General features: G+C 44.2%; 1 protein-coding gene across 2 annotated transcripts; it reads left to right on the top strand.

Moving 5' to 3' along the window:
- Positions 1-5,247: 5,247 nt before the first annotated feature.
- Positions 5,248-23,616, top strand: LOC140065638 (NXPE family member 4-like). 2 transcript variants are annotated; one of them, XM_072113226.1, is made up of 6 exons: positions 5,248-5,320; positions 11,426-11,523; positions 16,218-16,912; positions 17,782-17,843; positions 21,806-22,024; positions 22,175-23,616. In XM_072113226.1, exons 2-6 carry the CDS (start codon positions 11,431-11,433, stop codon positions 22,711-22,713), a joined length of 1,608 nt encoding a protein of 535 aa, XP_071969327.1. In that variant the 5' UTR covers positions 5,248-5,320; positions 11,426-11,430; the 3' UTR covers positions 22,714-23,616. The 2 variants fall into 2 exon arrangements, with proteins under 2 accessions (XP_071969327.1, XP_071969328.1); XM_072113227.1 differs by having other exon boundaries at positions 5,261-5,381.
- The last annotated feature ends 1,550 nt before the right edge of the window (positions 23,617-25,166 follow it).

Genomic DNA, 25,166 nt, shown 5'->3' with positions numbered 1-25,166 from the left:
TAAATTTGGTATCCCCATGATTACACCGACCCAAAGAATAAAGTAGACATGTCATTTGGGGCGCACAAAGAAAGCTGTAAAAACCAAGGCCACAAGAAAATGGTGCAAATGCATTTTTCACCGATTTCACTGCATTTGAAATTTTTTTCCCACTTCCCAGTACATGGCATGGAACTGGAAATGCCCAGAAGTAATACAACCTCTGCCAACACAGTGCAAACCTAGTCTTGTGAAAGCAACATCCCTCTCCCTTCAATAGGGTTTTCTCTTTGGCCTGATCAACCTAGGGAGACCTGGAAATGGTGATACAGCTGGCAAATATCTGCCTGAGAAGGAAGCCGTAATTGTGTGACCAATCAGATGAACTGTTATTGTTGCAATCTAAACAAAGTGCTGGTTGCATTATAGGCTTGCCTCCTCACAAGGAGAGTTTATAAAACCCCTTGTGGCTGGAAAGTTTGAGGTCAGTCAGTCTTGGAGGTCTTCTTCTACTGAACTTCATAAAAGCACATATGTCTATGGCACGCTGTCCTGACACACTTGTCCTGTGTGGAGACCGGGCCCCAAGCAGACATCCACCTCAAAGAGTCTGCCTCATCCTGCTGCTGAAGCAGCCAAATATCCTCTACCGCCTGAAGCTACCTTTACCAGGCTGGGAGCACCTCCTGTGGAATTATATCCAACCAGCCATCTGGACCCAGTTGATGATACTGCTGTTGTGGCTGTTGCCTGTAAGTTGGATATTTTCATCCCCTGCCTCTGAGTGATCCCTGTGCAAGGCTGTTACCACCAAGAGCGCCCCATTCAACACCAGGGAAACCTTCTAAATCTTCAGCCTCTCCCTCCTTCCTTGTACTTCCCCTGCCAGAGACTTGCCAGGCTGTAGACAAGGCCTCTTCTGTTCCTTGGTACCCAGCACTGTGACCACAGACAAGCACTAGGCCGCGCTCCGCCAGTCACTTCGGTGCCTAGGGATCTGGCTGCCCTCAAGCCACAAAAAGGCCCCGGTGGGCAGGCCCGGCGCCAGCACCCGGCCAACCCGGGCAAGTGCCGGGGTACTTGAGGGGCCCACTCGGGCCCCCGGATCAATTGTACCAGTGTCGCTATAAGACACTGGTACAATTGATCCCCATCCGGATCGATCACTTTTCTGCCTCTATGCTGCGCTGGTGGGGAGCGCTGCATAGAGGCAGAATCTAAAACTCACCTGTCCCAGTTCCCACGATGCGGCGCTCCACAGGTATGCGACGGCTCTGAAGCCGGCGCACATGATGATGTCATCGGATCACGTGTGTCGGCTTCAGAGCCGGCGCGTATGGAAGGCCCAGGCCGAAGACAGCTGCAGGTGCTGCTCGGGGGAACCAGGAAAGGTAAATTCTTTTTTCTTTCCCGGAGGGGAGTCAGTGTGTCCGCGGGGGGCGGGGGGGCTTAGTGTGTCAGCAGGGGTGGTCAGTGTGTCCACAGGGGGAGGGGGGGGGTTCAATGTGTCTTCAGGGGGAGGAGGGGGTCATTGTCTCAGCAGGGGGGTTCAGTGTGTCCGCAGGGGAGGGGGGGTTCAGTGTGTCCGCAGGGGGGGGGGGTTCAGTGTGTCCGCAGGGGAGGGGGGGTTCAGTGTGTCCGCAGGGGGGGGGGGGAATCAGTTTGTCCCTGGGGTCAGTGTGTCCGCAGGGGGAGGTTGGGGGGTCAGTGTGCCCGGGGGGGAAGGGGGGGGTGGTCAGTGTGTCCGAAGGGGAGGGGGGGTGGTCAGTGTGTCCGCAGTTGGAAGGGGGGTAGTCAGTGTGTCCGCAGGGGGAGGGGGCGCAGTGTGGCCACTGGAGGGCGGCCCACGGAGGGGCCCACTAAGGCTCTGTTGCCCAGGGGCCCACTAAAACCTGGAGCCGGCCCTGCCGGTGGGGGATATTGCAATAGCTCTCTGTTTATGAAAGGCAGAGAGTAACAGGTTTTGCTGGAGATCCTTTTTTCCAAGCATGATAATGGACACTTTTGGCCCAAGGGAGTAATTCTTCTGTAGCCTAGTTGAAGTGCGGAGTGTGTGCTTGACCTTGGTAATCCCAATATGAGTGGACTTATGGTCTTAGGGACCACTAGAAATTCAATGCCTTCCTTGTGCAGCACTCCGACTAACTAGGGGTCCCTCCGTTACTGGATTACCGCAAATGGCCACTATGGATAAAGGATGAGGAAAAGAAACCAGCGACATTCTGGCTAGCGATGAAGTTCCCTGATGAATGGAACACTGGTTCAGGAACCCGCGACAATTCTTGGGATCCCCGTCATACTTTGCAGGGAGCGCAACCCGAAGTTAATGCCATTAGTGCCGGACCTTGGGCCCCTCGAAGTAAGTCCAGGTGCTTGGAAAACGACTGGATGCATTGGAGCAGCTGTTGTTGGTTTAACTCCTGCTTATCCACCTGTTCCGCTACTTGCTGCAGGAGGTTGGCCCACTACCGAACTCCATAGTTTGCAGGCTGGAGTATTCTTTCACCATAGTCATTCATCTTGCTTGTTTGATGTAATTTCGCTTTGACAGCTTCTGCAAGTACTTATAAGTACTGGCATGCAGAGCCGCACAAGCCCCCGTTCTTCACTAGAGCCAGCCGCGGGGCAGGATGTATTTGAGCCTTACATCCCGCTTAGACAATAGGGAAGTGGCAGGTGGTGTAGACGCTGACACACAGTGATGGTATAAAGCGGAATTCTAGCACATAGCAGAGCCAAGGTCAGGATCACAAACAAGTTGCGGTATCAAAGTCACATGGAATTGACTTGATGCTCTATCAGAATGTACATTTATAGACTATTCCACAGAGAAGATCACACAACCTCAGGAGAAAGTCCCAGGATATGTCTGTAGTGATGAGAACAGCCACAAGAGGGAGTTCAGAAAGTAATCTTCATACTTGCCACTAGAGGGAGTCAGAATGCTGGAAAAATCAGTGCAAAATCGTGACAGTAGTATAAATACTGGTGTCTGTAGTGTATATACTGGTGTGTGGTGTATATAGCAGTGTGTGGTGTATATACTGTTATGTGTGTAGTGTATATACTGGTGTGTGTAGTGTATATGCTGGTGTGTGGTGTATATACTGTTATGTGTGTAGTGTATATACTCGTGTGTGTGGTAATATACTGGTGTGTATTGTACCAAACAGACTTCTTACGCCCATAGACTTCAGTTTTTGGCAGAGTAAGGGAACAATAAGTGCCATAGACCATCAGAGGTGTACCAAGATGGCAACTCCCTGCCGCTGGCAGAGCAGTGATACCGCAATGGAAGAAAATGAGGTCGGCGGGCATCGGGGGAACGGAGGAAAGTGAGTACAATTTTATTATTTTACCTAGGGCTGTATATATAAAAGTAAAAAAAATAGGCTGCACACCACAATATAAAAAAGAGTGGGTACTTTATTCACCCAATAAAGAGTGGGTGAATAAAGTACCCACTCTTTTTTATATTGTGGTGTGCAGCCTATTTTTTCTTTTATGTATGAAGAGGTGGAGAGTCAAACCACTGAGAAGGGCGAGCACCCAAACTAAGCTTCCTAAAGTGGTGCAGCTGTGAACTGGATTAATGTAGGGCTGTATATAGTTATCATAGGGGGACTGTATATAGATATTATAAGGGGCTGTATATAGTTATTATAGGGGGACTGTATAAAGATATTATAAGGGGCTGTATATAGTTATCATAGGGAAGCTGTATATAGTTATTATAGGGAGGCTGTATATAGTTATTATAGGGAGGCTGTATATAGTTATAATAGAAGGCTGTAAATAGTTATACGGGGACTGTATATAGTTATTAAAGAGAGGCTGTATATAGTTATTATAGGGGGAATGTATATAGTTATTAAAGTAGGCTTTACTTGTTTATTATAGGTGGCTGTATATAGTTATTATAGGTGGCTGTATATAGTTATAATTAAGGGATGTATATAGATATTATAGGGAGGCTGTATATAGTTATTATAGGGGGACTGTATATAATTGTTATAGGGAAGCTGTATATAGTTGTTGTAGGGGGACTGTATATCGTTATTATAGGGAGGCTGTATATAGATATAATAAAGGGCTGGCTAATATAGGGAGGCTGTATATAGTTCTAATAGAAGGATGTATATAGTTATTATAAAGGGGTCTGTATATAGTTATTATAGGGGGTCTGTATATAGTTATTAAAGAGAACCCGTCATGCAAAATAACCCCCCTAAACTAAATATATTTTCATAAACTGCCATTAGAGAGCATTGCCTCTATCCCTTCATTGCCCCTCTACATGCCTGTAAACCTAAGCAATGAGGTCCTAAAGCTGTATGCAAATGACCTGTGAAATGTCCAATGAAGCATTAGCATATTCAAGCTGTCCACTCTATTCATGAGTGGGAGGCACAGCCACACCCCCAGTGCATGACTGACAGCCTGTATAATGGTGTGAGGCTGTATAATGATGTGCTTCCTGGTGCTGGTGGCCTCGCCCCCTACAGCCTGTGTGTGCATGTGTGTGTGTATAGGAGAGATACAGCAGCTCCAGGCAGCCATGTTACAGCAGAACATGTCAGATTCATGTGTAGCTGATGTCTGTGTCTCTCACCTGTATATTAGGAGGATGCAGCATGTCAGCAGATGCAGCCATGCTTTACTATACATTACATACAGACATGAGCAGGGGGAGGAGAGGGGAGGGGTAACAGGGGTGACATCACTGCCTCTGACCATGTGACCAGCCTCATTTACATAATAAAGAATAGATGATTTTACAATGATTAATGTATGAAATAACTAGATAAAGGCTGGGATGGATCCTTGTGAGCTGCTCCAACAGGTAGAGGTGACAGGACTAGTGACACAGACCTGATGACAGGTGTCCTTTAAAGGGGGGACTGTATATAGTTATTTTAAGGGGGCTGTATATAGTTATTATAGGGGGCTGTGTATATTATAGAGGGAGTGGAAATACTGAAGTTTGTAGTGTATGTACTGATGTGTAGTGTATATACTGCTATGTGTTGTGTATATACTGGTGTGTGTGTGTGTGTGTAGTGTAAATAATGATGTGTAGTGTATATACTAGTATATAGTATATTTCCTTATTATCTTTTGGTGACACACAGATGGGTTTTTGCTTTCTAGGATAAAACCAGAAGAGAACAGGTTAATAAGCAGTGAGTCAACTGAAAGGTAATAAGCATCACTTATAAAGATAGGAAGAACTCACCAAGCCTTAGTGTTTTTTCTTCTCTCCAGGATCTAGGAGAGTCAAGGTCTCCACCATGATGTCCCATGGAGTGAATACACTTTACTGACCTGGTTGGAATTCTGGGTAATATACCACTGCGCCTGCTGGTCTCTCGTCTCGAAGAGCCGTCGCACCCATGTGTCAGGTTTGGCTGTTGTGATCTGCTCTCTTATTCTGGCTATGAGATTACTCTTTGCATCTCTTGTTGTGTGTTTGCACTACTTGTACGTATTTGGTGCGTCTCCTGGGGCGTCTGTCTGAAGTACATCACAGTGGGCAGGAGCACGCTCCATAGGCTGGGTTCACATTACGTTTTTCTTATATACTCAGGGGCAGATTTACTTACCTGGTAAGTTCACTAAGATCGTGCGTCCAATTTCCTGTATCCGCCGCTTCTGCGCCGAGGTCCGCCGGAGTTCACCTTCTTCTTCTTGGTGCATGTAAGTGCTTGATCTTGCAACACTTTTCCTTTTTTAAATTCCGCGGTTTGTCCGAATCCGTCGGGTTGTCCGACGGCCACCCCCGACCCATTTCTGTTGCATGCAAGCCGGCGCCGATGCGCCACAATCCGCTCGCATGCGCCAAAATCCCAGGGCAATTCAGGGCAAAAGAGAAATATTTGGGAAACCCGACGAAAGTGAGGCGTTCGGACCCTCAGTAAATGAGCCCCTCAGTGTATACTTTGGGTGCGCTCCGGATGTATACGATGAGCATATGCATTGAGATAAGCTGGGTCTTCCCATTCTATTCTCCACTCCTGATGAGTGACGTGTACGCTCAGCGGAGGCAATAGTAGTCTGGGGAGCGGATGCAGCGTATTGTATCCCGGAGCCCCAGCAGAAGGGAGTACCCCAGTGATGTCCTTGTCCATATAAAGGCAGTGACATCCCTGGGGAAACACCCCACACATCGGCAGCAGCCACTTACCAGCTTGTGCCGCTGTACACTCCTTCCCCGACATTCAGGGGTCACCGGACAACGTTGACCACTGTAGACATGGGATACATTTGCGCAACACGTTGGAAGGACACATCGAAATCCCCCCCCCCCCCCCCCCCGACCTGTCATTACAATGTTTGTCACAAAATGTAATGTGAATACAGCCTTACTCTCAAAAGACAAGTGCCATACAGAGGAGTAAGTTTTGTTACTTCTATCCTCTCCCATTGGTTGTGCAGATACCCCGCTTGGCAGATGCGGTGCCTGACTGCCATATTAACTATTTACTTCTAGAAGCTTCTATTCTCGTTGCATCTGCTGCCGTTATCAGTCAGATGTCATCGTCCTCTGAACCAGTGTTTTACGAGGAGAGGAGGAAAAAAATGTGCAGGCACAGATTACGTGAAGCCTGTAGTCAGCCACTCCCTGATGACACCTAATTAGACCGCTGTGTGTCATATACGCTAAATGACAAGCAAAGCTTTCATCATTGCTTTTAACCCTTTTACCCATGACCTTCATAACAACACTGACTCAGGAGCCATTTTACTTTCATATTTCACATTTTATTTTTAGAATTATGTAAAATTCTACAATTTTCCAATATACTTTTTGTATGAACTCCTCACAGCTTTCTAGATCTCTGCTTGCTGTCCTGCTATAGAAAGCTTCTATGTCTACTTCCAGTGGACAGAAATCTGACTATGGCTATACAGGTGTGCGGCTCGTTATATCACACGACTCTGACTACTGTGACTGTAATGAGCTGTAAACCTGTCTGACCTTGGTCAAATTTCTGTCCACCGGAAGGAAACTTTCTATAGAATCACAGCAGAGATCTAGAAAATCATACAGGAATTCATACAGAAAGTATTTTGGAAAATTGTAAAATTTTTCATCCTACAAACAATAACATTAAAGGAAATCTACCATTTGTTTTCATGCATTGTGAAGCAAACATGCCTTGAGAATGCTGTAGCTACACTGACGCAGAAACATATCTTGTTTAATCCCTGATGTGGGTGGTTTTGTTTAAAAAACAATTATAAAATTCAGGACCTTGGGAAAGTTGGATTGCGTACTGGCTGCCGTTCATAAACACATTGGGGCATATTGACGTGGAGCAGAGGCCCTGATAAATGGGGCAGCACGGCGGCCTAGTGGTTAGCATTACAGCCTTGCAGCGCTGGGGACCTGTGTGCGCTATATAAATAAAGGAATTATTATTATTAATTATATGCCCCATTACACAGAGCTTCCTGGACTGTTCAGACAGGACTAATCAATCTGAACTGGATAAGTCATACACAGCCGCTGGAGGATGGTGCAGCGATTGATTACTTCTGCCTGTCGGGGACAACACAGTGATTACATAATTTTCTGCATGTATAATGTAACAGGAGAAGTGCCCGGGCAGACACAGGAGTGAAAGAACTGCATTATCATAATTTTGTAATTGCTTTTTCAGCAAAACCATTCAATTCAGGGATTAAACAAGATATGTTTCTACATCAGTGTAGCTACAGCATTCTCAAGGTATGTTTGGTTCACAATGCATGAAAACAAATGGTAGATTTCCTTTAATTTGCTGAAATGGAAATACCCCTTTAACGTAAGTTATCATAAAGAACAGATTCCATAATATTCTAGCCATTAGGGAATATTCTCTGAGCTTCTTAAATCTTGTGATCACAAAATCAATTAATTTACCATCAACCGTTTCCCGGCATGAAAGAACATCCTTTACAATGTTTGGGGCTACCTAACAAACCATGCCCATAACCACTCAACAGACCACTATTGGGGAGCTCCTACAAGCTCCTTCCCCAACCCCTTAAAACTGTATCTCCATTCTCCAACAGCAAGGACCCTCCAACCTGGCTGCAGTGACAGATATAAATAAATAACAAAATACTTTGATCCCTTAAAAAAAGCTTTTTCTCCTCCCCCTCATCATGGAGGCCTTGCCATACACTATGTCCTGGGTCCAGCCTTACTCCTCAGGGCGTGGTCACATGTTCCCCTAGTGTTGCGTTGCATATATGTTCCCAAAAAAACGCACAGAACGCTAACCAATCACATATGCGTTCAGGCTGTGGCACATCACCATGCGCTTTGATTCCGTTTATATCTAGGGTATGTCAGGCTCCTGTCACTATGGGCATTGATGTCTAACTGTCCCCAGGGCAGTTTGTTATGTAAAATGTGGGATAAATTTCAAGTTCTTCTGGCCTTCTGAGCAGGGGCCAAACGCCGAATACACACAATCTACTGGACAGGGGGTGGTAAAACATCTGTTTCCAAGTAACAAGGACAGGTTTGAAAAGGTCTTGTAGTTGAGGTTGAGGGGGAAGAAAGACCATTGAAGAAGATCAGTCATCCAGAAGAGTCCTCTCACCTCTCCCTACAGGCTGTTGGCCGAGTATTTGGAACCCTTCCCATTTTCCTGTTAATCCCTTATATACTCCCCTCAGTAATTACCGCTCTTACCATCCCCCTCCTCTCTGATCAACTTATTCTATAGAATTAGGGGAAGTTTATATGTATGTGTCTGGATTTTTGCATGTGTATTGTAGGGTGGATTTAAGTATTTTGGGTAATTGGATACTGGGGCAGATTTACTTACCCGGCCCATTCGCGATCCAGCGGCGCGTTCTCTGCACAGGATTCGGGTCCGGACAGGATTTATGAAGGTAGTTCCTCCGCCGTCCACCAGGTGGCGCTGCTGCGCTGAAAATCATCTGAACGCACCGGAATGCACCGAGCTGGACCAGGTGAAGGTAAGCGCTTCCCAAGCGACACTTTTTCGGTTTTTAAATGCGGCGGTTTTTCCAAATCCGTCGGGTTTTCGTTCGGCCACGCCCCCCGATTTCCGTCGCGCGCATGCCGGTGCCGATGCGCCACAATCTGATCGCGTGCGCCAAAATCCCGGGGCAATTCAGGTACAATCGGCGCAAATTGGAAACATTCGGGTAACACGTCGGGAAAACGCGAATCGGCCCTTAGTAAATGACCCCCACAGTTCTGAATTTAGAATTTATTATGATCTATGCATATGATTCTGCTATACAGACAGTCCCCTACTTAAAAACACCCGACTTACAAACGGACCTCTGGATATTGGTAATTTACTGTACTTTAGCCTTAGGCTACAATGATCAGCTATAACAGTTATCACAGGTGTCTGTAATGAAGATTTATTGTTAATCCTGGTTCTTATGACAATCCAACATTTTTTAAATCCAATTTTTGGCTGGGGTCACAATTATAAAATACAGTTCCAACTTACATACAAATTCATCTTAAGAACAAACCTACATAACCTATCCTGTACATAACCCAGGGACTTCCTGTATATATATGATATATCTGGAGAGTGTTAATAAAGGTTTTGGTATAAATGTGGTAAATAATTGTACACACCACAGAGCAATTGGGAACAGAGAGAAGATTGATTCTAGGAAGGGTTCAAAGTAGATAGAGATATGTATAATTATTTGCCCTAATAATTGATATTACTTCCGCGTCCGTACACTCTGTACACACTTTCAGGTCTGAAACACTTTTCCAGGCAATAGCAAAAAGCTATAAATTCCACATTATCAAGATATATAAAGGATATGATCAGAGAATGTTACACTCTCTCACGGAACGAAGCTTCACTTTGACCGTGTAAAAATATATACAGGCAGTCCCCGGGTTAAGTACAGGATAGATTCTGGAAGTTTTTTCTTAAATTGAGTTTGTATGTAAGACAGAACTGTATATTTTACAATTGTAGCCCCAGCAAAAAAATTTTTGGTCTCTGTGACGACTGGAATTTTTAAAATATTAGGAACCAGAAATAACATTAAAGCTTCATTACAGACACGTGTGATAACTGTTATAGCTGATTATTGAAGCCTAAGGCTAAAGTACAGTAAATTACCAACATCCAGAGGTCTGTTTGTAACTAGGGGTTGTCTTTAAGTCGGGTGTTCTTAAGTAGGGGACCGCCTGTAAAGGGGAAAGGGAAAAGAAAATGGGGTGCATTTACTAAGCTCCGAGCGCCAGTTTTCTGTCGGACTTTGCACATTCTTTCTAGTGCACACTGTTTGCACAGGTATTTAAGAAGTGTCCGAGACATATATGTGTCGCACGCGACCCTTTTGTGGTGCAGCTGCACTATTATTCATGCGACACAAATTTCTGCACTGAAGGGGGCGCTCTGGTGCTCAGTAGGACCACACACCTTTTTTTTTATCATGCAGTGTCTGACAGAAGTGTGTTGCACACCCTATGTTAAAGGTGCACCAAAAAAAGTGTCGGAGCAGTTTAGGGAGTGCCAGATTCATAAGGATGGGCGCCATACACACTGCACACTACACAGGCAACTGCATTTAGTGCAGTTTGCTCTGTTCGTAGTAAATGTACCCCAAATGGGCTCATTTACTTATGCGGCCACTGGAGTTCACCAAAAGTGCATTGTCCGACAATAATGCACTTTTGCACGATTCACTAAAATTGTGCGCCCAATATCCTCAGGTTCGACAGAGTTCACAATTTTTTTCCTGGTGTATGTAAGTGCATTGGGTGCGACACAATTTGAAAGTTAAATCCTGAGCTCAGTCCGAATCAGTCAGATCGTCCGACAGCCGGTCCCCCAATCTGTGCCGCCGCAGCTGCGCCAAAAAACATTTGCATGTGACACAATCCCAGCGCAGACCCTTGTTAAATATCTGTCCAAGCTGTTCAATCCCTGAAGAAGGCGAACAGTCCAACTCTTAGTAAATAAGCTCCAAAAAGTTTATAATGGAGCACATTCTCCATTCTTCAGTGTGTCAGGTCAGATCCCGGGCCCCTCTGACACTGTGGGCCCCATAGCAGCTGATTTGGTTTCTACCACTGTAGTTATGCCCCTGATTCAAACTGTGAATCAGTCCCTACTCTCTGCTGTAATGTCTAACTAGAAGCCCCACAAGAGACTGTGCTGTGGTATCTGACACACAGTACACAAAATCCTTCGCTCTGCATCATTGAATGGACCCTATAAAAAGTTAATGATCATCTGTCCCAGGGATTGGTGACAGATATAAAAAGTTAATGATCATCTATCCCAGGGATTGATGACCAATATCAGAAGGGAGGGGGTCAGACAGCCAGAGTTTCATTAACTATTTGAAGAAACCGCAGTGTGCAGTTTATTGTATATCACTATAGATATTTTTTAGCTTGTAATACGTTGTAAAATGTTTTATCGTTTCTTTGCAGGCATAATGTCCTTCCTCCTATCATATAAAGGTTCTCTGATATCTCTGGCTGCGATTTGTCTCCTGATCAGCTTTAAATATTATGGGAACCTAAAAAAGGTAAGAAATAACACAATGAATATTTTAGCCATGACATGGGGATACTGATACCGGCGCTGTGGTAACTAACCCCTCTCCCACCATCCCCGAATAAAAGACACCAGCCAAATATTAAGTGGAAGGAAAAAGTCCACAGCGGCAAACTTTATTTACAATACAAAGAAAAAATGGAGGAGACCTCGAAGGCTTTTCACTGACTAATTTTCCAAGGTCTCCACTTGCCCATGGTTGTTTATCACCAAACCAGTGGGCACCCCAATTGGAGACCTAAAACCCATCCTGGGGTCCCTGCCCACAGGAATTCTTCCAACCGGCTGAGTGAACTATCTCAGCTTAACTGAAACATAAGAACTGAAATCCCATTTCCTATTTCGATATCCTTAACACTTTCCTTCCAGAGCCCCCTCCTACACGGCCGCTGCGACATTACATTACAGTATCACAGACTGCCCACTTTCCCCCACCTACGCAATTAAACCTAAAATCGGGCGGGTGGGCGGGACAATCTTCCTTGGTCGTCTTACTCCAGCAAATGGTAACATGAATATTTTTGTTATACCTCTTATCATTAATGTCCCCACCTCCCTGAACGTACACCCCTGCTTTAGCCTAAACAAACCCCCTCCCCTTTAAACTTTGAGTGACCTTGACCATTATCTTGCTTGTCCACTACCCCTGTCATGTGCTGATTGCGGTACGATTTGCTACCCTCCATCGCATGCTTTACCTTTACAATCCATATTCTATACAATTATATTAAGAGTTAAAGGGGTTTTCCAGTAAATATATTCATGACTTATACTGGCAACACCCACTATATAGTTACTGCACTTCCAGCCCAGTTTATGGTCTAAGCGCCAGTATCAGGTGGTCCAAAGAGACCCACTGATTTGGTGTTTATGACCTATCACATGTTGGGACCAGTAGAGCTTTTTTTATACTTTAATTAGCTTATTGTTTTTAATGGTTTAATAGTTTTATTTAGTCACAGGCAGGGGTGTAACTTGAGGGGGGTGCAGAGGGTGCGGGCCCAAGAGGTTTAGGGGGCCCATAAGGTGTCAATTTCCCATATGAGAAGACTATTACTATAAGCCATACATTATAGTCAGGGGGCTGGCACAGACTTTGCACTGGGGCCCCTCAGCTGCTAGTTACACCACTGGTCACAGGGTCACATTTAACCCCCCCCCCCTTCTCCTTGATCCTAAAAAAAAAAAACCTATTTAAATCTAGATCAAGCCTGACTTATGGCCCTTTCTAGCTATGAGGGGATGACACGAGAGCTTACAGTCTATGAGGATGAGGGGGTGACACAAGAGCTTACAGTCTATGAGGATGAGGGGGTGACACGAGAGCTTACAGTCTATGAGGATGAGGGGGTGACACAAGAGCTTACAGTCTATGAGGATGAGGGGGTGACACGAGAGCTTACAGTCTATGAGGATGAGGGGGTGACACAAGAGCTTACAGTCTATGAGGATGAGGGAGTGACACAAGAGCTTACAGTCTATGAGGATGAGGGGGTGACACAAGAGCTTACAGTCTATGAGGATGAGGGGGTGACACAAGAGCTTACAGTCTATGAGGATGAGGGAGTGACACAAGAGCGTACAGCCTATGAGGATGAGGGGGTGACACAAGAGCTTACAGTCTATGAGGATGAGGGGGGGGGACACAAGAGCTTACAGTCGATGACAATGAAGGGGTGACACAAGAGATAAAAGAGATTGTATAATGGTCCAGCCATTTTTTATAAGGGAACAATATAAAATTATTTAATAATAATAAATATTAATGATAAATAATTTAATAAATAAAAATTCTGCTGCTTGAACCAGCCATCAGCCGCCATCTTATTTACAAGTCCAAGGTGAAAGTGACCGCAGAGAAGCCTGGAGCTCGGTAGATATCTGATATTTGCCTGATAACAGACGGGAGATAGGACATAGGATGGATTAGTAAAGGGAGAGTTCACATTTCATGCATTCATGCATTTCAGGCAATAGACTGTCTCCTCTGGTGATTAAACCTTGTTTTCTTCTGATGGAGACAGTGCCCCCTCGTCTTTTGATTTGATTTAACCTAAAACAACTTCCCACCATCGTCTCTATTCCAGACTAAATAAATCTAGTTGTTTTAATCTTTCCTCATAACTGAGACCCTCCATACCCCTTATCATTTTTGTGGCTCAGGGGTAGATGGGGACAGCGAGAAGAAATTGGCTCATTGTTTCAGCACTACAACATCAACAGTGGTCTGATATTGAAGAGAACACTTGGTGCAAAAAATTGAACTGAAAAGACAGTGGGGCTCATTTACTAAGGGTCCGAATTGCTCACCTTCGTCGGGTTTCCCGACGATTTCCGATTTGCGCCGAATTGCACGCGATCAGATTGTGTCGCATCAGCGCCTGCTTGCACGCGACAGAAATCGGGGGGCGTGGCCGTCGGGCAACCCGACGGATTCGGAAAAACCGCATAATTTAAAAGATAATTTGTGGCAGCAAGATCAGCACTTACATGCACCGAGGAGAAGAAGGTGACCTCCAGCGGACCTCAGCGCAGCAGCGACACCTGGTGGACATCAGGCGCACGGACCTTAGAGAATCCCGGCAGAACCCGAATCAGTGTCGGAGAACGCTGCGCTGGATCGCGACTGGACCGGTTAAATAAATGAGCCCCAGTAACTTATAGATTTTCTCTTGTACATGAAACACAATAAGCAGCTTGTAAGTGGAGGTAGGTGCCTTCCTCCCTCTTGTATCTCCAGCAAGTCAGTGGTATCTCAGGGTTGACCCTATGTAGGAAGTTATCCTATCTAAAAGCCTAATGAGGTGCCAAGTATCCATATACTGTAGGTTTGCAGGAGGTTTTTCCTCCCAAACCAGGACAGGAAGGGAACTTGCAGGAGAATTAGCTGGCTTTCAATGGAAGTTCAGTTTAAAAATGTCAGAGGGGTTCGCCAGAAGCTTCATTCCTAAATATTTAATCAAATCTTTTGCCCATTGTAGCAGGGATTTCCTTTTAAGGATCTCTAGTTGGGGGTAGAGTATAGTGATATTAAGTATTTCTGATTTTTCCAGATTTACCTGAAAAAAACGAGGGCCTTCCAAACTCCTTGAACAAATTTGTTAAGACTGGCAGGGAGATCTCTGGATTTGTGGTGAACATGAGTAGATCGTCCTGTCTATGTGCAACACCCCTGCCAACGCAAGGCAGAGGAGTTGTTGCCAATAAGCCCCCTAATATGTGTGTTCCCCTAGTAGAGAGTCTGATCAGCCTGGATAGATACTGCCTGGATAGGCAAAGGTTAAACATTATTTCTTGTTATCATGATATGCCTCAATGCACTTAATTGTGAACTGGAATCTAATTGGAGAAGGAGATCACCTAAGCAGGGATTAACTATACCCATGGTCAGGGGAGGAGTTGGTCTCTTTACCACCACCTCTCACCATGAGAGGTCAGTCTCTTGGAATCCAGCTCTCCTAGAGAGCAGATCGCTGAGGCCCAGCTTCTGACTGAGAAACACCACCTCAGAGTTAATGCTCTAACCACAGGCCTCCTAGGCCTCAGCAACTACACACAGAGTGACACAGGACAAACAGGACAAAGCTGCAGCTTCCAGCGTTGGACACAGCTACGTCCCAACCTGCCCCTGCATCCAGGCTGGTGACCAAACTCCTGAGGTTCCCTCTCCAAGATCACTCCAGTACTGCACTTGTACAGAATCGTTTGGCCTGTTGCTGCTGTTGGATCGAATAAAGAACTGTAAGTTACTTTTATGCACAACATTGTCTCCGTCTGGTCCCTGTACGGCTGTATCACCATCAAGGGCACCCCATCCATCTACCAGGGACACATACTACAGTTTCTAAGGGCTGCCCCAGGGAGAACCAGTACATCGGCCTCTCCCTCATCTAATTTCTTGCACACACCACCTGCTGGAGACCTGACAGGCTGTAGGACAGCCCTCCGGTCCCCATACCAAGCACCGTAACACTAGCGTGCCTAGGCAGCAACCGCCAGCCACTCCGGTGTTCTGGGCCCCGGGTGCCTCCAGGCCCCAAGAAAAGGCTAGGCTAGGGGATGTTGCATATGCGGCTGTCTTGTGATGGTATCCTTTTATCTCCTGCTTAAGCTTTATGCTTCTCAGCAGAGCCTCCAATAGGGCCTCACATGCGACCAACTAAGGGACACCTCTGAATCTGATATTCTTGTGCCTGGAATAGCGTAAGTTTGATGAAGTTATGTGAGACGGGAGCCATCTCCTCTTCCCCGCTCACCTCCTCTCCTCCAGTTATGCTCCCGTCCTCTGAGTCCTCCTCTGCTCCCTTGATCTCTGTGCAGCTCGCATCTTGGTTTTGGTGCCCAGTGGGTACAGAGCTTTTTCAGCAAGTCATGTCTCCATCTCCCACCCCCAATATAGATGGTGAGCCCTCATGGGCAGGGTCCTCGTCTTACATGTCTCCTGATCACTGTAGTTTTGTATTTGCACCTGTCTTAATGTAATGTATGTGAACCCCTTACTGATTGTACGGCACCATGGAATTAATGGTGCTATATAAATCAATAATAATAAAAATAATTGATCACATTTTCCAACAATGGGACATAGTTTAGTGCGCATAGGTCTGAAAGATGGTCATGATTTGTTTTTGCTATTAACATGTTTTTGTTTTGTTTTTTTTACAGTGTTCCGATCAGGAGATGCGCATTGTTTTAATAAATGGCACCACTTCAGGAAAAACTTCTGAGAAGTTTAAAAAGCAGATAAATGAAATTTTCCATCACATAGACCAGAAGATGCCTAAAGTAACTTTTGACCATAAAGACAATACAACTAGCGCTAAAAAGAGCAGAGTGTTCATTAAAAACCCATCAAACCGCTATTGTGTTGGGGACCAGTTAACGGTACAAGTTGATGCCTATGACTATCTGGGGAAGAGGAAGACTTATGGAGGAGATTATCTGAGAGCCAGGATTTACAGCCCAGATAAGGGAGCAGGGTCCTCTGGGAGGATTGAAGATTTCAACAATGGGTCTTATCGTATTAATTTTACATTATTTTGGGAGGGGAACATTTCAGTGTCCGTCTATCTCATGCACCCAAGTGAAGCAGTCGCTGCTCTCTGGAGGTCGAGGAATAGCTGGTACGGAAATGTCGAATACTTGGGAAAGTTCACAAGTGAAGATAAAGAAGTTGAGACAAAATGTGGATTCAATGTTGATCAAAGTGAAGAATTATGTGAATATTCCAACCATGAAGATGATGAATACTTTTATTGTGTGAAACCTCAGAATTTCAGTTGTCATTCCTTTACCGAGTTTAAAAATTGGAAAACACTTAAAACACAGCTGTCTGATCTGGAAAACAGTCTCCTTAACAGGTGTGTGATCACTCTGTTCCTAAAGATAATTTTATTACAGGCAGTCCCCAGGTTACGTACAAGATAGGTTCCATAGGTTTGTTCTTTAGTTGAATTAGTATGCAAGTCGGAGCTGTATATTTTATAACTGTAGCTCCAGATAAAATAGTTTTTTTGTCCCAGTGACAATTGGAATTTAACCCCTTCCTGACATTTGACGTAATAGTACTGCATTTCTAATAAAGAATGATATTGCTGTACATTTATCTTTTTTGAGGGTTACATCACTTCTGTTCAAATTGTTGTTTTTTTGTTTCCATACCCATTTAGGGCTGCTCTTTCTGCCCACATTTATTGGGTTTACTATTTTGGTGTATTCTAAACTCCTGTATTTTTACATGGTGACTGATAGAAAGATATTTGAATCTATTTATTTACAGTATTTTTCGGACTATAAGGCGCACTGGAGTATAAGGCGCACCATCAATAAATGCTTGCTAAAACGTCTAGGTTCATATATAAGGCGCACCAGAGTATAAGGCGCATCTGATTGTAAGGATGAATGACCAGCAGGTGGCAGACCTGTGCACAGTTCAAGGCAGCTGTTGTCTGTAAGTACGGTTCATATATAAGGCGCACTGGACTATAAGGCGCACCTTTGATTTCTGGGAGAATCTAAGGATTTTTTGTGCGCCTTATAGTCTGAAAAATACGGTATTGCTTTTTGGAAGTTTTTCTTATGACACAAGACAACAAAATTGTTCTGATATATCATATAACTCTTTATGTAGCTGTCCACATTTCTTGTGAAAAAATATTGCACCAGGAGATGATAGAACCATATAAATCTTGTATTTATTAAATAAAAATGGGTATTTTTTTTCATGTAGATCAAACGTCAGGATGGAAATTCCAGTACATTTTCAGGCACTTGATGTCGTTTTCTGTAACGGTAAGTATCATTACTCTATGGGTAAACAAGAGCTTTTACATGATATATAGTGTACGTGTGAGATTGGTTGTCCATGGCAACCAATCACAGCTCCCCTTTTAAAATATTCATGAGCACTGGTAAAATGAAAGCTGAGCTGTGATTGGTTGCTATGGGCAGCTAGAAATATTCTGACTTTCAGACAGCTTGATAAATCTGCCCCACTGTCTTATTACATTCTAAATATCACTCACTTTACTGCTAAATGAAACACTAAATAACTATATTATTTGACTTATATATCGATTCATCGATTTCCCCTTCTGAAAGCTTTTTTTTACTCCTCAGTAGGTCCGGTGGGCCGAGACCGGCTGCTGTGGTCTCCCATATACTGCACTGCTCATCTATCTCTTTTGCTATGCAGAAGCGGGGGCTATAAACGCACAAATTTGTGACAACACTTCAGGGAGTGGGGATTTAGGGGGAGTCTAGACTATGAGGCAGTACCCTTAACACATTTTACAATAGTGTGATATCAAATTAAACACGATAGACATCTAACCTTGCTGCAAAGGCAGCTGGGACCCATATTATGGCCAGAAAGCCCTGTGTTTTTTCTTCAGAGAATTCGAAATTCCATAACTTTTTTTAATTTTTACAAAAATGTGTCAGTTTAATGGCTTTTTAAAGGAAGCCTAGAAAGTTTTGGGTAAATTTTATTCACTTTTTCTGGGAGGGGTTAAAAAAAATACTCAAATGATTACCGTAATTCAATTAGGGTTAGTCCCATTAAAGAACTAAACTATCTGAACATTGGGGGTCATTTACTAAGGGTCCGAAGGCCGCACTTTCATCGGGTTTTCAGAATATTTCTGTTTTGCCCCGAATTGCCCCGGGTTGTTGGCGCCCACGATCGGATTGTGGCGCATCGGCGCGACAGAAATGGGGGGGGGCGTGGCCGTAGGAAAACCCAATGGATTCGGACAAACCGCGGAATTTAAAAAAGTTTTTGTGTGTCTTAGTGAATCGCGCCAGACCTGAATCCTCGTCGGACAATGCACTGGGGGATCGCGACGGGATTGGGTATGTAAATCTGCCCCAGTATGTTCTCCGATGTATTCTGACCATTAAGTCCTGGTAATGTTACACTGGTGGAACCTTGATCTAGTAACACATTGGTTACTGTTTGTTGCATGGGAAGGAGGGGGCGGGTAGTCAATCAAGTCCTAAGTTCAGCCTTGTAAAAAGTTAGTGCTTTATGCAGGGAAGTATGAAGGATCCAACTTGAGGTTAAATATAGCAAAACGTCTTTATTCAAAATCCATTAAAATGTACACAAAAAACAGGGAAAACACATGTAAAATGTGTACACCAACAAAGAAAGGTTACGCATTTTGGACCAGACTAACGCGGTCCTTTCTCATAACTAATATGAACACTGGGAACACGCCGACATTTATAACAGGAAAGACTCATGTTTTCAAAAAGGCCGCCCTCAAGTCACATGACATAGAGCAAGAGTGTGATTGGATAAGCTCGGAGCGGAGAGAGATAGAGCAAAAGAGAAAAACTGATATTGAGAGAGACAGGAGGAATACTAATAAATATGTGTCAGATCATTCTTGGCGTTTAAGCCTAAGGGACTATGTGTTTCAAGTGTGAGGATCCATTTGGCCTCTCTCATGAATATTTTTGTAGTGCGATCACCGCCTCTCCTGTCAGCGGCAACATGATTGATCGCTACTACCCGCATGTGTGAGACCGAACCTAAGTGGCAATCCCTGAAGTGTCTGGATGCACCGGTGAGATTATGGGTACTAGCAATGGTTTTGGGGTTGGCCCCAGTAATATGTTCTGCCACCTGATCTTTTAATTTACACGCGGTGCATCCAAAGTACTGAAGGCAACACTCAGATCATTCAATGAGATATACCACCTAGGTTAGTGATGGCAAACCTTTTAGACACAGAGTGCCCAAACTACAACCAAAACCTACTTTTATGTCGCAAAGTGCCAACATGACAATTTAAGCAGTAACCTATTGATTCCAACTGTATCATAAGTCTTAATAGTATTGGCGTTCTGAGGACACCAATACAATAGAAAGAAAATTTGGATTGTAGCTTTATTCTAGGGTCCCCTAAAGAGGAAGAATCAGGGGATCCAGAGCAGGAGCTCCAACCATAATCCATCTATATCCACACCTTCTCGCTTCTTGTGTAGTCCTGGCAGCCAAGAAGGTGTTGCCAAGAATAGTTTTGGACCGAAGGAGGAAACCTTGAGTCATGTCTAGAAAATTTTGTGCTGGGGTGAAGGCCTGGGTGCCCATAGAAAGGGCTCTGAGTGCCACCTCTGGCACCCATGCCATAGGTTCGCCACCACTGACTTAGGTGGTCTCATAATTCATGTTTCTCTGGATTTGGTAAGAGGTTTTATTGGCTTGTGATTTAAAGGTGTCGGTTTTGGTCATATGTATACATATATTGCACCTATTCTCACCACAGCAGTAGCTGCCAAGTTCTTGTGGATACAAAGGTGGCTCCCTTCTTGTAAGATGTCCCTCAGGACATCATTATGTTGTAATATGGGCACGTATTTCCTTCGTGTTGGTTGCAATATTTGGTGCTATAGTATGGTCTATTGGAATATTTGAGAGTCTACAATTCTTTTAGCCCGATTGGGGATTTCTCATAGCCTCTAGCCTGGAAGTATGATTGTAAATCCTCACAAGGGGGTAGACAAGGCTCTTTTAGCACGTATATATTCCCCCAATGGGGAGGTTTTTAACTGTATGTCTTGGATGAATTCACAGTGAGATGCATGATGGCTGTTGTTGGGGGCAGCACGGAAAGTGAAAAGTAATGAATATTAAAGATTGTTTTCTGCCCAGCCATTTCTACGATAAGACACACTACTAAGACACACGTTTCATGATCATAAGACTCTTGATGCATGCATACCGTATATACTCGAGTATAAGCCGACCCGAGTATAAGCCGAGGCCCCTAATTTTACCACAAAATACTGGGAAAACCTATTGACTCAAGTATAAGCCGAGGGTGGGAAATGCATTGGTCACAGCCTCCCCAGTATATAGCCAGCCAGCCCCTGCCCCAGTGTATATAGCCTGCCAGCCCCTGCCCCAGTGTATATAGCCTGCCGGCCCCTGCCCCAGTGTATATAGCCTGCCGGCCCCTGCCCCAGTGTATATAGCCTGGGAGACCCTGCCCCAGTGTATATAGCCTGGGAGACCCTGCCCCAGTGTATATAGCCTGCCAGCCCCTGCCCCAGTGTATATAGCCTGCCAGACCCTGCCCCAGTGTATATAGCCTGCCAGACCCTGCCCCAGTGTATATAGCCTGCCAAACCCTGCCCCAGTGTATATAGCCTGCCAGCCCCTGCCCCAGTGTATATAGCCTGCCAGCCCCTGCCCCAGTGTATATAGCCTGCCAGACCCTGCCCCAGTGTATATAGCCTGCCAGCCCCTGCCCCAGTGTATATAGCCTGCCAAACCCTGCCCCAGTGTATATAGCCTGGGAGACCCTGCCCCAGTGTATATAGCCTGGGAGACCCTGCCCCAGTGTATATAGCCTGCCAGCCCCTGCCCCAGTGTATATAGCCTGCCAGACCCTGCCCCAGTGTATATAGCCAGCCAGCCCCTGCCCCAGTGTATATAGCCTGCCAGCCCCTGCCCCAGTGTATATAGCCTGCCAGCCCCTGCCCCAGTGTATATAGCCTGCCAGACCCCGCCCCAGTGTATATAGCCTGCCGCCGCTGCCGGACAGATCACACAGAAGATATACAGGGGGTTGCCGGAAAGGTGAGTTTAGATATATTTATTTTTTTGACTCGAGTATAAGCCGAGTTTGGGTTTTTCAGCACATTTTTTGTGCTGAAAAACTAGGCTTATACTCGAGTATATAAGGTATATCTTTGTGCTTGTGCTAAGAAGCAGATATAAGTAGATACTTTAATCTTAAAAGCTTCAGGTTCTGAGAAGAAAGAAAGCTGCACAACCGGAATGGGCTTGGAATACCCCAGTGGATACGTCATGAATGAGACCTGGTACCCCAAAGGGTGCACAATGAGGACCTACCACAGTATGGAGGAGCTGAATAAATGTATGAAAGGGAAGTTCTTCTACATGTTCGGAGACTCCACAATGCACCAGTGGATGGCGTATTTTGAAAACAAGTTAAAAAGTAAGTATAGAAAATTAGTCCTATTCACGAATGACATACGTGTTTCCTTCGTTTAGCGCTTAATAATCTCAAACGTCCCCAAATCTTTTATTAGCCCTCTGTCAGCTTTATTTACCCTTCACTTTTTAAAGTTTAGTTTTTACTTTTCAGCTTTGAAATTACTTAATGTCTATGAAGGTGGCTGGGCACAAAAGCACATAGCGGTGGACATTGAAAGGAACATACATGTCATCTGGAAGAGACACGGAAGGCCATTTGTGAATTTGCAGTTTATTTCTCTCCGAGAAGAACGTTCTATTCCGCGTGAGATCGATCTGATTGGAGGTAACCAGTATACGGTGATTGCACTAAACATTGGAGTACATTTTAGACTCTTCCCTGTTCATCACTATATTGAAAGACTCCTCAACGTCCGTCGGGCTTTAGAACGTCTCTTCCTCAGGAGCCCAAAAACTAAAGTCATCATTAAGACTGAGAATACCAGTGATATGAGCAATGAGTATGAAGGGATGAGTGATTTCCATGCATACGTCCACTACGCCATAATGGAAATCATCTTCCGAGGTCTCAATGTTGGCTTTGTGAATGGTTGGGACATGACCACAGCATTTAATACAAATAGGATACATCCACTAGAACCCTACATCAGAAATGAGATAAACATGCTGATGACTTATATATGTACCTGAAACTTAACTACCGTAGGCTTTAACACAAAAAATACTTTTCTAAAATACATATGAGATATCCCTATTAACCCCTTAGTGACTGTCATATTGGCATTTTACTTCTTCTGATGCAACGCCTTTCTACAGCCTTTCATCAGAAGAAGATTGCAGGACCACGGGTCCTGCTGCTGCCGGGGATGGGCTTTGTTATACCAGTCCAGTCTCATCACTAACACCCAGGATCAGAAAAGTTTAAACATGGACCGCGATTGTGTGTCACAGACAGCCGAGGGACCACAGAGCTACCTTTAGTATATTTCTACTATGCTATGCCTTGATGCCTGTCCATAGCTGAAAGGATCACGTCATCTCAACTCAGTAATACTAAAATAAATACTATAATAGTACAACAAAAACCTTAAATATAAAGGAAAAAAGTATGGCCAAATTGAAATTTTTTATTCATTCACTCCCCTAGTCTAGTGTACTAGATAGTACTGGTACCTTTGTCCACATGGTCTGGGAATGCCCATCCATTCAGGATTATTGGATGGACATTCATTCCTACATTAATGAGCGTTTGGATCTCCCCGCTGTCTGTTTCCCTCTGGTGTGTCTCCTGGGTTTGGTAGGAGACTTCTTCAAGCTAAGTTTGAGAGGGTTCTACTTTGTTTGCTAATGTTCTATGGTAGGAAGGTGATCTTACTTAACGGGAAACGTCCTAAACTCCCTACTCTTATTAAATGGATTTTACTGATTAATGATCTTCCGGATTATAAATTTAGCTATGCTTCTAGAGATACCCCAGATCAATATTTTTGGGTTGTTCAGCTGACGGCCCAGGCTACCTCAAATGCGGAGGGGGGAGTACCGTGTTTCCCTGAAAATAAGACACTGGGGCAGATTTATCAAGATTTGTCTGAAAGTCAGAATTACAGCTCAGCTTTCATTTTACCAGTGCTCACGAATATTTTAAAGGGGGGCTGTGATTGCTTGCCATGGGCAACTAAAAATATTCTGACTTTCAGACGGCTTGATAAATCTGCCCCACTGTCTTATATAATTTTTTGCTCCTAAAGAGGCACTAGGTCTTTTTTCCAGGGAATGTCTTATTTTTTTCCATCAACAAAAATTTACATTTACAGGCGGTCCCCTACTTAAGGACACCCGACTTACAGACAACCCATAGTTACAGACAGACCCCTCTGACCTCTGGTGAAGCTTTCTGAATGCTTTACTATAGTCCCAGGCTGCAATAATCAGCTGTAAGGTGTCTGTAATGAAGCTTTATTAATAATCCTTGGTCCCATTACAGCAAAAAATGTTTAAACTCCAATTGTCACTGGGGCCAAAATATTTTTTGTCTGGATCTACAATTATAAAAAATACAGTTTCGACTTACATACAAATTCAACTTAAGAACAAACCTCCGGACCCTATCTTGTACGTAACCCGGGACTGCCTGTATTGCTGAACAAAAAAATTCTACATGTAGTAGTATACTATAGTTGCATCATCACATACATACACATCTGAATTCCATCAAGAATTTCTTGTAATTCTCTTTCCATGTATAACAATCCCGGAATTTATTAACAAGAAGCAACATTTTTATTTAAAGAACCATTATGTCACCAACTTCTCTAACATCCTCATAACTCTACAAACTCTGAATTTCATGCTGAAAATATCATGAAACCCTTTCTATTAGAATCATTGGATCTCCAAGCAATAGCGTTTTCCTTCAATGAGCCCTTCTTGACTAGGTCGCTGCTTGTAGCAAATTTGCAACACAACTGTTGATAGATTTTAACCATGAATTCTTCACCCATGTCACAACATCTTGTAGTATCTAAATGATCTAATAATTCTAATGTATAGCAGGGGGTTAGCTAGATCTTATTTTCGGGGGAGCCTTTATATTTCTAAGCTTGCACTAGGTCTTTAAGGGGTGGGAGTTTTTATTTTCAGGGTAACAGGGTAGCCCCTGTACGAGCGATATGTGTGTGGTTGGTTGAGTGTGGGTCTGCCGCCTTAGGGAAGAGGTGACCTTTGTTGGGAGTATGCTCCTATCATATCTGTTATATTATTTTATGGGGTTTAGCTGCACTACTCCTTTTGTACAAATCACTGATGTTCATGATTGTATTATATATTCCCTTGAGGTGGATGCTTGCTGTTTGTATGTTGTTATGTTTTAAAAAAAATGAAAATAAAGGGGCACATTTACTAAGGACAGTGCAATTTGCACTATATGCAATTTGCCTGCTTTGAATGTTAAATCTGGTGCACGGTCCGACTGAGCACCGGAACGTCCTCTTCAGTGCAGAAATTTGTGTCGCATGAAGAAAAGTGTAGCCAAAGTGTGCGCCTAAAAATGTGTCTCGGACACTTCCTAAATACCTGTGCAAGCAGTTTGCACTAGAAAGACTGTGCAAAGTCTGACAGAAAACTGGTACAAGGACCCTAGTAAA

The sequence above is a fragment of the Engystomops pustulosus genome, chromosome 6, assembly GCF_040894005.1.
Source record: "Engystomops pustulosus chromosome 6, aEngPut4.maternal, whole genome shotgun sequence".
Taxonomy (NCBI): Eukaryota; Metazoa; Chordata; class Amphibia; order Anura; family Leptodactylidae; genus Engystomops; species Engystomops pustulosus.
This window is presented reverse-complemented; position numbering and strand designations above follow the sequence as displayed.